This window comes from Eleginops maclovinus, chromosome 1, assembly GCF_036324505.1.
Source record: "Eleginops maclovinus isolate JMC-PN-2008 ecotype Puerto Natales chromosome 1, JC_Emac_rtc_rv5, whole genome shotgun sequence".
NCBI classification, from domain to species: Eukaryota; Metazoa; Chordata; class Actinopteri; order Perciformes; family Eleginopidae; genus Eleginops; species Eleginops maclovinus.
The window spans coordinates 13,805,966-13,817,981 of NC_086349.1; the positions used below are offsets into that span (position 1 = coordinate 13,805,966).

Genomic DNA, 12,016 nt, shown 5'->3' on the forward strand with positions numbered 1-12,016 from the left:
CCCACAGATGAGTCAAATTTCTCCGATACATTAATCAAGCATATGTCACGTTACCTGCTCCTGTGATCAATACATTCTTGGCAGTTTTTATTCATGACTGTAACGTCTGAACATGTTTTTTTTTTTCATTTCAGGGATGAAACCTTGAAACCTTGAATAGGACTGCATTCAAAATGTGAAGAAACAGTATAAGTGTGTTTATGACTAATTATGCAGCACGTAAATGAGTGCTTTTTCTTCTTTTTTTAATCATACTGCTGAGGAGGTTGTGCATTTCACTGAGGGATCAATAAAGTTTATATTAACCTATACTAATACATGATCTTTTTATCAAAAAACTAAATTTGCCTCTGAATAACAGTAGAGTAGAAGTAAAAGGTATCGGGAATTGGAAATACTCAATGCAGTTACTTTCCACCACTGGAGATAAATGTCATGCTGCTGCCAAAGAAAATAACTTGGTTAACCACGAAACACTGAGCAAAGGAGAAAATAATGAACACTTGACTTGGCAGAGGGCAACACAGTGTCAAGTTAAAGTTTATTAAGGGTTGTTTTTTTGAGCATGCCTTGGATCAATTATTATAATTGTTAACAAAATCAGTCACAGCATGACATGGCAGTAAATATCATGATACAAGGTTTAATAGATAAACAGATACACAGTATTTCTTAAATCTAGGATCTGAGTGTGCACGAAACAGAACAAAGAAACTCAATATTTCTCTTGCAGACTTAAGGTCTCTCCCACAGTTCTGTACATTTCTTTACAAAAACTCTTCACTGAGTCGTGTCGTCTTCAAGATGCAATCTTGTGAACAGCTACTGTGATGGTCCCATGACTCCTCACCAGAATGTTTCTACAAAACAAGCAAACAAATATTATTTATTAGACAAACTTTCACACGATGGAACAAGAAACATGTATAGTACTGACTTTCTGATTGATAAACAACATCAACCTGTCTGTCATTTGCCTCTACTGTTATGTATATGGTAGACTTTGACTAATTCAAATGAAATCAATTACAAAAGCATTTATTAATATTGTCTGTGATGTAATGACTATCACAATTTATTTTAGTATCATAGGCATCACAAATAGTCCTAACCTGACATGAATAAGGTTCTAATTTAGCATAATTGTACGATTTTAAAAATAATACATATCTACAAATATTGAACGTAGGCCTTTAAACCTTACTTATAACCTGCAGTAAAAATATGAGAATTAATGGCTTGTCACATTTTGACACCTGATATCTGTCCCGTCATCAAGTCATTGATTTGCACCTTGTTGACAAGTAGTGTAATCCTACCATACCTACAAGTCACAGCAAAGCAGTGACTATAACATTTAATATGACTTCTTTCTAATAATTATAAGTATAAGTTTTAATTAGTCACTGCTACTCTTGAACCAGGAGATATTTTAGAAAGTCCAGAAGGTGGCAGCATAGCCATACAAATGACAAACTCCTTTAACAAGTCTTGAAGCATAGTTTAATGTACAAACAATGGTCACTCCTTTGACTGAGTCTTGGATGTATTTCAACAGTTTTCCACTCAGTGTTGAGTATTTCCAATAAACAGCAGATCTCCTAAATTCAGTGGGATAGATAAAAGTTTGTGTCAGCACTCACCCTGACTCAGACTCCAGGCACACAGTTGGGCTGTCTGTTGGGTCTTTGGAGAGAGCTGCAGCTTGTTTGGCCAAAACTGACACCACACCGCCATGTTCATCAGACAGGGAGCCGCGGCCTGTTAATGTGTGATATAACAAGTGTTACTGTGCATTGATTAAATATTATCCTGAGGTAACTGAAAGGCATCGTATTTGCAACTTCTAGATGTGTTGCACCTACAGTATGCCAAAGCTGAAATGTTACTTATTGTTATTGATAATCACAAACAACCTCTTGTTTTTTAGGAGCAACATTACAGAACAATTGCTCAACCATGTTATATAGGATATATATTCCACAGTTAATTCCCATTCAAGAGCAGTTTTAACTTTTGTTATTAACTTGTTATTAAAAACACAGTAAAATGATCAAATTCAAAGCTTTTTCTCTAATCAGTTTAGACATTTAGAGACTTCTGTGATGGAAATGGACTACACTCTTGATTACACATAAATCTCAGATGTGTTCATCCACATGCTGACTGTGTGGATCCCCAAAAAAAGTTTAATATGTTAATGGTTCATAGGCATAGGTTTTCAGTAATATGGTATTGTAATTGTGACAGCCCCCTCTGAGCAGGCCTATCTCACCAGGAGGAATGTGGGCGGAGTTTTATTCATCAGAGGAATTAAGCTCACCTGGCTGCATGACTCGATACACTAATGGCAGGCTGCATTAACACTAACTTGATTTTGTTACATTTTGTTTATTATAATAATCATTTCTACTTATTATGTTGAGTTACAAGTCAGACTCCATCTTTTGTACAGCCTTGAGCCCCGTTGTGACAAATGAAGGACTTAGCTGGACCTTATTAAGCCTGAGGGTAAAGTGAAGTCTAGGCTTTGTAGTAATTTGGCCTGGTTTGTTTTGTGTTGCCATGTTAACCAATGTTGACTCAACATTGCAGACTACATCCATAAGGTTATCGTCTCCATCTTGTGAGGGGTCCGTTCTTTAAAAACACCTGTTTGAATCTTCCCTTGTGAAAAGGCCCGTTTGTTTTTGTTTTTTGTGTGTGAATACATTCAAGCAACCTTTTAATAAATCTCAGATAAAACGTGTGGTTTTCTTACAGCCCAGGTTGTGTCCCTGTTGATCCGTGCAGAGCACACCGACTACTGCTGGGTTTTTCATCCTGAAAACACAGACAGACAGAGAGCTTTCAATCCCATTCAACGTCCCAACAGTTAAAATACAAATTCAAAAACAGTTTGATATGGACTTACGTATCATCAAGATGCTGCTCGAGGGTCGACTCCATTGTTACCTATCTTAGATAACCTAACTAGTCAAGTTTTGTGTTTAAGAATGTGTTGTTTTGGTTTTCTGCTTCCTCAAAGCTTCCGGGTAGAGCAGCTGATCGTCACGTGCACAAAGTGGTCCCTGCGAGGTCCAAATTTCACGAAGTGCGCTAAAATAATAAACAGACCAAACACTTGACGTTAATTATGGACATGCAATTTATTACATATAGATAGATCATTTTTTGTCTAGAAATATGTAAACGGTAGTGTTTAAATGTCCTGTAAAGAGATTTCATATTCTAGGCTATTAGCATTTGATATATCATCTTAATATAGCCTACTGTAGATGTATACCCTGCCATGGTTTTTGCTATGTGGCTAGGTCCTCATACACTTAAATTACTTTCTAAACTGGATTAGTTGTGAAATTAAATCATTTTCTCTCTGTATTTCATCATAGATGGGATCCCCTCTTCATCCAAGCCCCTGTGATAAATATATTTGGATATTCAGAGTTGCATGAATATTAGATTACTTGAATTATCCCCCTCCCCCCTCCTGAATAGAAATCAGGTTTATTGATAATCCACTTCCCACTTTGTTCTCAAGCATTGCATAGGCAGTCACGATTAGATGACTCTCCCAGTAAACTGAAGTTGTCAAAAATATCTCCAGTGTCACATGTGCCTTATTCAACAGTGTTTTGGAGAAACATGGAGTTCAACTTAGATTTCATCACAGAGAATGTAAATCATTTTAATCAACATGTATCAAATCATTATATTGTGGCGCAAACATTATTGATGAGATAAACTTTAGCAATTTCATTTGAACTTTACCATTGGCTATAGCCTACTATATTGAACATAAAATATAGCGTTAATAGTATGGGTCTTATGCACCCCCCCCTTGTTTCTTGCAGCCTTTTGTTGATGGATTTTGCGTTTTCGTCCAAATTTAGCTCAAGGCTGCCTCATGAGCTCACCTCCTGCATGATTTCTGCTGCCTGTCCCAAGATGGCGAGGCTCCAATGCTCCTGCTGACAGGGCAGAAATGGGTGAATGTAATTATGTGTCCGCTGCATTGGAGGAATCCATCACCTGCACAGAGGCAGGGTAATATGCTGCGGACTGAGCCATGGGGTATGCTCTCACTCTTCTCCTCTATCTTTTCACATCTTCCTTGCGCTCTCATTTTTCTCCTCACATCCTAAATCAGAGCCAATGACAACCTGCAGCTCATCATTTTCCTCACACGCACATAGGCAAACACCAGTGTAAGGATATGCATGGCATGCTAAATATTTACAAAGTCCACATGACCACAACACATGACACCTTCTTCTCTTGTTTATGACACCACATACATTCATATAAGGAATCTTTAATCTTGTATGATGGCAGGTTGGTATCAATACTAGACCCCATCATGATATACCTGTTGGCCTCTTTACAACAACAGTAAATCCCCAAATGAACCCAGAAAAAATCTGACTCAGAGTCAGTGTGTCATCCCCCTGTCATAGACTGTGTAATGGCTAATATAATTGAGGGATTTTGCTATTATTTATGTTATTTAGCAGAAATTAAGATTTCTTTTATAGTTTGTTTTCCTTTTAAGTGACAATAGTTCATAAGCAATGTTGATTAATGTCAACACATTAACTCCCACTTTCAATTTTGTTTTCAAATAAGTACATGCTAATATAAAAAAGGCATCATTTTAGAAATGGAATCAAACTGAACCGAATTATACCTCAAAAATACCAAATCTGAACAGAGTTTTCTCTTTCCAAAATTTTTTTGCCAAATACATAGCCTATTTAAAATGATATGCATAATAATTCATATGTTAATATTATCATTAATTGCAGAAAAGATTGTGTGATAAACAGATACATTTTAAACCTAGCCTTATAGGCATTATTTCCTACTGTAGATAAACTCCCAAAGTTGAGAGCCGCTGTCACAATACTTGGCATAACGGCACACATATTTCATTCTCAGACGTAGCACAGTTCATGAGACAGCCTTTGGTCTCTTCAGTAAACTCATTATATGGTTTTGATGGTGATTTGTCTTGTCCTGGCTTGCTCAGACCAATAACTCTGAATGTCATGACACCTGTGCCCTTTTTCTCAAAGAGAGGCGTCAGATTCATTTTAGTTCATATAAATGTCATCACTTCTTGAACAGTTTTCCATATTTTTGTGTTGCCTTGACGCACTTGAGTAATGGAAACTTTGTCAGCCTCTGCTTTGAGCAGATCTATGTTCAGATCCAATGCATCAGGCTTACAAGCAGGGAGGAATCCTGTGAACCTCCTTAGGCCGTCATGCAGATGAATAAGATGACAAAGCTTCTGAGGAGACTGGCAGAGAGCACTTGGGGAGATCTCAGACATGGCGAGGGAGGGAGGGAGGGTTGGGTGGGGGTCGGAGATGGATAAAGAGAGGAGGAGAGACTGGCTCCCCCCTCTGAGGAGTTCTGGAAACCTTCATGACTGACTGTAAAGACGGGGATCAACTGCCAGGTGCCGGACAGACCATTAACTGCTGCTGTCCAGTGTTGAGGGTGTTGAGAGAGTCCAGTTCTCCTGTTGCTGTCATGGGATTCAGGGCGGTGCTGCTGTCCTTCCTCCTGGTGTCCCTGAGCTGGTCCAGAGGAGCTGTCATCACAGGGGTGAGTGACAGTTTTCTGGCTCTGCTGCACACTGCTAATTGATTTTTTCCCCTGATATTATTTCCTTTTATAAGTATCATGTTTAATCTGTTTTTAGAGAGTGTCAAACAACTTTAAATAACTCCTTAATAACTATTTGTTGATTAAAGATAACGTTTTATTTCATTAATAATGAATTATTATTATTATCTTCTGTATTTACTTACTTGAAATACATTGAGACACTACCATTTTATGCTGTGTTTTAAATGACTTATTATCTAGGGCTTTAACTAATCATTGTCATTATTGCTTAATCTGTCAGTTTTTATCTTTTTATTACCAGATTAATTGTTTAGTCTGTGAAATGTAAAAAAATGACAATTGCCCACCACCATTTTTCTGAGCTGTTGACGTCTTCACATTTGATTTATTTGTTGTCTTCTTTCCATCCAATAATTTTTTTAATAAAATTTAAACAGAGAATTTCAGAAGCAGGAGCCAGCAGACATTTGGTAATTTTGGTTGATAAATTACTTAAACATTTACTTACTCACTTGCAATCAGTTTTGAATACGATCCCTTGCCTTTGCATTTATTGGATACTAAATATCAGACAATAAATTTGCAAACAACACCGAACCCTTTTCTAGATAATTTTTCTAAATTTGATTACACATTACTGACAGGAGACCACATCCTCCTCCGCTTCATGTCCAATGGAAAAACAAGATGAAATTATCTCAGTCCTCGGATTGATATTCTTTTGTAAATGAATTAGGGAGATGGCTGCAATGGTTAGAATGGCTTGCACTGTATGATAACATCCCTATGACAATAAATACAAATAAAATGGATTCAAACTAAAAAGAGTATCTCTATTGGCACAAATAAAACTAAGTCACTGGTGTTCTCTCTCTCTCTCTCTCTCTCTCTCTCTCTCTCTCTCTCTCTCTCTCTCTCTGTGTGTGCTGCAGGCCTGTGACAGAGACGTGCAGTGCGGCTTTGGTTTTTGCTGTGCCGTCAGTCTATGGCTGAGGGGCCTGAGGATGTGCGTCCCAAGAGGTGTGGAAGGGGATGAATGCCACCCCTTTAGCCACAAGGTGGGGAGAAATGTGATGTCACTAATCTTCCTACATCCCGCTTTCTGACACGCACACAAATCATACTCTGTTACCCACTTTTGTTTTCTACGTAAGTTGAAATTCAGATTTTTATCAAGCTCCAGGCAGGTTGGCTGCAGCTTTAGAAAAGCTGCTGATAACTGCAGAGGCTATTGATCTCATCCAGAGTGAACCGGCCAATCAGAGCCATACATCACTTTGATCATCTGGAAAAGGCAACAATTAGTTCTGCTAACACCACATCCATCTCTGATACAGACTTTAAGACCAGTTTTTAAAGACCTACAGCTCCACTTGTCAACTGTGAAGGATTGAAAGTGTCAGATTATCCCTCCCCCTCCTTTTTCCACTCTCAGGTGCCCTATCCAGGGAAAAGGCAACATCACACCTGCCCCTGTTTCCCCCACTTGGTGTGCACGAGCTACGGTGAAAGCAAGTACAGATGTACTGAGGACTTCAAAAACCTGGACTTTTAACAGACGATAAGACATTTGGATGAAGGAGAGCAAAGCAGAAGCGGCCTTCAGATTGAAGACCGGCTGTGAATCAGAAGCACATATTTAATCTTTACTGACTGTAATCCTCATTGTGTACTTTATGCACTATAATAAGTAGTTGGATTATATAAACCCACACATCAAAGACAGAAACTGAAATGTCAAAGTTTAACGTATAAAGCCAAATCAGACATGGAACAATTTTAATTTACAAAAAAGGTATTTGTTGAATTGAAAAATGTGCTCTTCTGTTTTCAGTTTATGTTAATTTATCAAAAGAAATGTATAAATATTATTGTCAATAAAACTATAATAAGTTATTTTCCTGTTTTCAGTTTGTGTCCTGATAAGACATAATGGGTAATAATATGTCAAGTGGTTTTAATCGCAATTTGATTATGACAAAGGTCATTCAAATAATGTCCTTTACCTCTGTTAACATACCCTTGACTTTGACAGTGAACTGACTGACCAGGAGCAGCTCCTAAAAAACATTTCCAAAAGAAGAATTAGGTTTTCTCAGTTAACGGTTTTTCATTCATTGATATTTTATAGTGTATGAATGTTTATTATATGAAGAGAAAACATCTCTTCTCTTATAAAAACAGACTCTTGGCCTGCATTGGTATCTTTGTTTAAGTAATTTAATGATTTGCCCTCTATTGTACATGAATTGTATTTATTGAAAGTAGTAATAGCTCTGGTTTTTATAGTAGTAGTATTATCCATTACTGAAATATCTTATTATTATTATTAAAGAAAGGTTACATTATTTGAAAGGATTTAATCACAAAACCATGAATCACCAGCTACATTATGAGCTGTGGCGAAATTCAATTTCTGAAAATCAATGTTATGGAAGCAGCTTTGAATAATACATTTTCAATTTTGTTTTTAAAATAATGAATTTATCAACTATGCAAATATGACACATAATGTCAAAATAGGTTCTTGGTTTGCTACAATTTGTTACCACTTCAATAGTTCTATATTACTTTTGTTTGTTACTGTTATCAGAATAACCTTAGCTCACCATTTTGAAACCGTGGAAACTTTCCATATCAATGTTAAACAGAAACTCTGGATATCAGATCGCTCAATCTAGATGTCAACACAATATCTGTGCACTGTATCTATCATACATTTGTTTTGCCATTAATATAATAAATTGATGTGTAAGATAATAGAAGCCAAACCTCTTTTAAGAAAAGTCATTGCTTAACTCTTCAAGTTCATGAATTAAGAGAATATAAACGTCACTGATCAGATAAACCTTAGCACTGTGATAGATGAAGGATTTCTCTTCAGTAATTTAATAGACAACAGCAAAACAGTGCTGTTTTCAGAATAATATGTCCTAATAACTGTGATTATTTAGACAATATACAAACAATATAGAACATACATTCAACTTATCAGCCTCATACTTGATTTTACAGTAAATTGCAGATAGGAATTCCAGCAAAGTTTCCATTGTTAATTTGTTTAACGGGGTATTTGCTTTTTGATAAAAGGGAACCATTTCTTATCTACAGCTGATACATGATGTCAAGTCATGTGGAAGGGCATTTGGAGATACAACCTTGAGTTGCATGTATTTAAAGGCTGTACTCTGCCACTTGAACTTCACTTGTCTAGGTCCAACCATAAAGTGACATGATGAAGTGGCTTGTGGTCCTGTCAGCCCTCGTGGCTTTTTCCGAATGCTTCAACAGGTAAGTCCTGCCTAGCTGGCTGAATTACTTTGACATTTTACACATGAATAGGCTGAAATGTGAAAGGCAATATGTCCATCTAGTATTCCTGAGGGTAAATCCAAAGGCTATCTTGCTTTGTGCTATCACACCTTTCAAAGTTGCACAAAGATTAAAGTAGAGCTTAACTTCTTATTTTACCGGGTTTGAACTCCCGTACATTTGTACAACTTCCTGATTCTTTATTTCACCTTTCTGAGCATAGGATTCCCCTGATCAAGGGAAAGACTGCCAGGGAAGCCCTGCAGGAGAAAGGATTATGGGAGGAGTACAGAAAGGAGCATCCATACAACCCCATGGCCAAGTTCTACCAGAGTGGAACTGAGTCCATGACCAACGATGCTGATGTAAGTCCAGACCCGAGACCACGTTTGTACAGTAGTTAACCTCTGCTAGCATACTGCATAGCATCTATTCATTATTAAGTTGAAAATAAAAATGACGAATGTATTTTGCAGCAACATTACACATTTTATTGCTAAATATCAAGTCCAGTTCATATTAATCTGCATATGTCATTTTGTTGTACCTTTTGTGTCCCTCTAGCTTTCCTACTATGGTGTGATCTCCATCGGCACCCCTCCCCAGTCCTTCAGCGTCATCTTTGATACCGGCTCTTCCAACCTGTGGATCCCTTCAGTGTACTGCACCAGCACGGCCTGCCGTAAGTGTTACTGGGACCACCACTGGAGCACAGGCTGAAAGGAGTTGAATCTTATGCTTCAAGCATTTGGATAGTGTTTTACAAAGTGGTGGAAAGTAACTTTATTTACTCAAGTACTGTTTATAAAAACACTTTTATGGTACTCTTACTTGCAACATACAAATGAATGCAAGCATAATAGTAACTAAGCAGTTTGATAATATTAGGAGCCATTGTGCAGCATCAGTAATACCTTTGAAACTATAAGTATATTTCACTTAAAATAAGTGTGTGCTTCTATTTAGGTAAAACTATTATATTAGGAAGTCTACTTGTAAGGCAGTATTTTAAGTTTTGTATACTTAGTAGAAATTATTTTTGACCTAAAATGTAACAAAGACCTCCATCCTCTGCAGAGAACCACCGTAAATTTAACCCACAGCAGTCCAGCACTTTCAAATGGGGATCCGAGTCTCTGTCCATCCAGTATGGCACCGGCAGCATGACTGGATATCTGGCCAGTGACACTGTTGAGGTAACCAACCGACCTGGAACAAAATGCAAAGTCTATTTAGACTTCAAACAGCCATGACTCTCTGGTCGGTTGAACTTTGACTGACAGCTGTCTTGTGTATCCAGGTGGGCGGCATCTCTGTGGTCAACCAGGTGTTTGGACTCAGCGAGACAGAGGCTGCCTTCATGGCTAACATGGTGGCTGATGGCATCCTGGGATTGGCCTTCCAGACCATTGCCTCTGACAACGTTGTGCCTGTCTTCGACAACATGGTCAAGCAGTCACTTGTGTCTCAACCCCTGTTCTCCGTCTACCTGAGCAGGTATTGAAACAGTGTGGAAGCTGTTAGTTGGCAGTCATTTCATATCATATTAATTCACGTTTGACATTTGTTTGTTTTATCCTCTCATAGCGACAGTGCGCAGGGCAGTGAGGTGGTCTTCGGTGGTATTGACAGCACCCACTACACTGGACAAATAACCTGGATCCCTCTGTCCTCTGCCACCTACTGGCAAATCAAAATGGATAGGTACAATGGGAACAGAAACAAAATATTAACCACAAGCATAAGTTGCACAAAGATTCCTAATTTGATCGTCTGCTGTTCCTCCTCAACAGTGTTACCATCAATGGACAGACTGTAGCCTGCGCTGGTGGTTGCCAGGCCATCATTGACACTGGTACCTCCCTGATCGTTGGCCCAACCACTGACATCACCAACATGAATTCCTGGGTTGGAGCCTCAACCAACCAGTACGGAGAGGTGAGTCATACCATCACACCGTAACATTTGAAGTACATTTTCCCTATCTGCTGATCCCAGAGTAAACAGACATTTAGTGCTCTGACGTCAAAACTCTCCAATAAAAATAATTAGGCAGGACTGGGTTACTTGCTTTAGCTGGAAACCTGGAAAATAACAATAAATACAACTACTTCTGCTACAAGATACTCAGCTTTTTGTGTGTCCTTCTTCTTGCAGGCTACAGTAAATTGCCAGAACATCCAGAGCATGCCTGAGGTCACTTTCACTCTCAGCGGACAGGCCTTCACCATCCCTGCATCTGCCTACGTCTCTCAGGTCAGCTAAAACCCCTGCCTCAGAAAGAATTCTCAACAATATAATGAGATTCTGGGTGGTATAAATACATTTTCTGTTGTCTCTCCACAGAACTCCTATGGTTGCAGCACTGGCTTTGGCCAGGGTGGCACTGACCAACTCTGGATCCTGGGAGATGTGTTCATCAGGCAATACTATGCCATCTTTGACTCCCAGTCTCAGACCATTGGCCTGGCCCAGTCTGCCTAAACACATGATGGATAATATTTAAGTGTGTTTTTCCCTGATTGAAAATAAAAAAAAAGTGCAAAGGACTTCTGTGGAAATACGTGATTCAACCATTTTGTAGCTGCCTTTGCAATACATTGATCAGAGCAACTTGTATTTTTTGTGTATTTTTAAGTCGGACTGTGATGGTACAAGAAAGATCAGACATCAGTGCAAGATAGCGTCTTTAGAAACATCCTCAGTCTTCTTAGTTGTGTTTTTACAGCAATGCACTGAAATGTCACAGGAATAAGAATCTGTTAGGTCTGTTCATTCATTCGCTCTTAGCAGAAACTTGACCTTTATTGAGGATACAAAAAGGATTGCCAGCTTTCTTCTGTAAAGGAAGAAGAGGCTAGGAATAGAATATTGAGCGACTCTCAGAATAGCTGGGTTGTAATCTGGAAGAAGCTGGTAAGTGAAGCATTGATATAACAAAGGATAACCTGATGACATAACCTGACAACTCTGCTGCTATTTCTGGGAACAGTCTTGAAAGGAATCATAAAAAAGACACGGTCATTTTTACCAGACAATGTTCATTTCTTCAATGGAAAAATCATTT

At 38.3% G+C, this 12,016-nt stretch overlaps 3 protein-coding genes across 3 annotated transcripts; 2 read left to right on the forward strand and 1 right to left on the reverse strand.

The window, feature by feature from the left end:
* Nucleotides 1–524: 524 nt before the first annotated feature.
* lamtor5 (late endosomal/lysosomal adaptor, MAPK and MTOR activator 5) lies at nt 525–3,087 on the reverse strand. Its single transcript, XM_063898249.1, has 4 exons — nt 2,915–3,087; nt 2,762–2,823; nt 1,644–1,761; nt 525–860 (listed from the first exon to the last, which is right to left on the reverse strand). Exons 1-4 carry the CDS (start codon nt 2,947–2,949, stop codon nt 800–802), a joined length of 276 nt encoding a protein of 91 aa, XP_063754319.1. The 5' UTR covers nt 2,950–3,087; the 3' UTR covers nt 525–799.
* Nucleotides 3,088–5,389: 2,302 nt separating this feature from the next.
* prok1 (prokineticin 1) lies at nt 5,390–7,451 on the forward strand. Its single transcript, XM_063892590.1, has 3 exons — nt 5,390–5,613; nt 6,570–6,695; nt 7,073–7,451. The coding sequence occupies exons 1-3, from the start codon at nt 5,431–5,433 to the stop codon at nt 7,190–7,192; spliced, it is 429 nt and encodes a 142-aa protein (XP_063748660.1). The 5' UTR covers nt 5,390–5,430; the 3' UTR covers nt 7,193–7,451.
* A 1,326-nt stretch (nt 7,452–8,777) lies between these two features.
* LOC134869341 (pepsin A-like) lies at nt 8,778–11,498 on the forward strand. The gene is made up of 9 exons (XM_063890890.1): nt 8,778–8,928; nt 9,173–9,314; nt 9,514–9,631; nt 10,027–10,145; nt 10,250–10,446; nt 10,537–10,653; nt 10,743–10,887; nt 11,107–11,205; nt 11,296–11,498. The coding sequence occupies exons 1-9, from the start codon at nt 8,870–8,872 to the stop codon at nt 11,431–11,433; spliced, it is 1,134 nt and encodes a 377-aa protein (XP_063746960.1). The 5' UTR covers nt 8,778–8,869; the 3' UTR covers nt 11,434–11,498.
* The last annotated feature ends 518 nt before the right edge of the window (nt 11,499–12,016 follow it).

Excerpts from the sequence above, each read along its gene's own strand:
- lamtor5 (XM_063898249.1), bottom strand. The coding sequence starts at position 2,949 with ATGGAGTCGACCCTCGAGCAGCATCTTGATGATAC. Across the intron at positions 1,762-2,761 it reads ACAGGGACACAACCTGGGCT|GCCGCGGCTCCCTGTCTGAT; the intron begins GTAAGAAAACCA and ends ACACATTAACAG. Across the intron at positions 861-1,643 it reads TGCCTGGAGTCTGAGTCAGG|AAACATTCTGGTGAGGAGTC; the intron begins GTGAGTGCTGAC and ends CTTGTTTTGTAG.
- prok1 (XM_063892590.1), top strand. The coding sequence starts at position 5,431 with ATGACTGACTGTAAAGACGGGGATCAACTGCCAGGTGCCGGACAGACC. Across the intron at positions 5,614-6,569 it reads GAGGAGCTGTCATCACAGGG|GCCTGTGACAGAGACGTGCA; the intron begins GTGAGTGACAGT and ends TGTGTGCTGCAG. Across the intron at positions 6,696-7,072 it reads GCCACCCCTTTAGCCACAAG|GTGCCCTATCCAGGGAAAAG; the intron begins GTGGGGAGAAAT and ends TTCCACTCTCAG.
- LOC134869341 (XM_063890890.1), top strand. The coding sequence starts at position 8,870 with ATGATGAAGTGGCTTGTGGTCCTGTCAGCCCTCGTGGCTTTTTCCGAA. Across the intron at positions 10,146-10,249 it reads TGGCCAGTGACACTGTTGAG|GTGGGCGGCATCTCTGTGGT; the intron begins GTAACCAACCGA and ends TTGTGTATCCAG. Across the intron at positions 11,206-11,295 it reads CATCTGCCTACGTCTCTCAG|AACTCCTATGGTTGCAGCAC; the intron begins GTCAGCTAAAAC and ends GTCTCTCCACAG.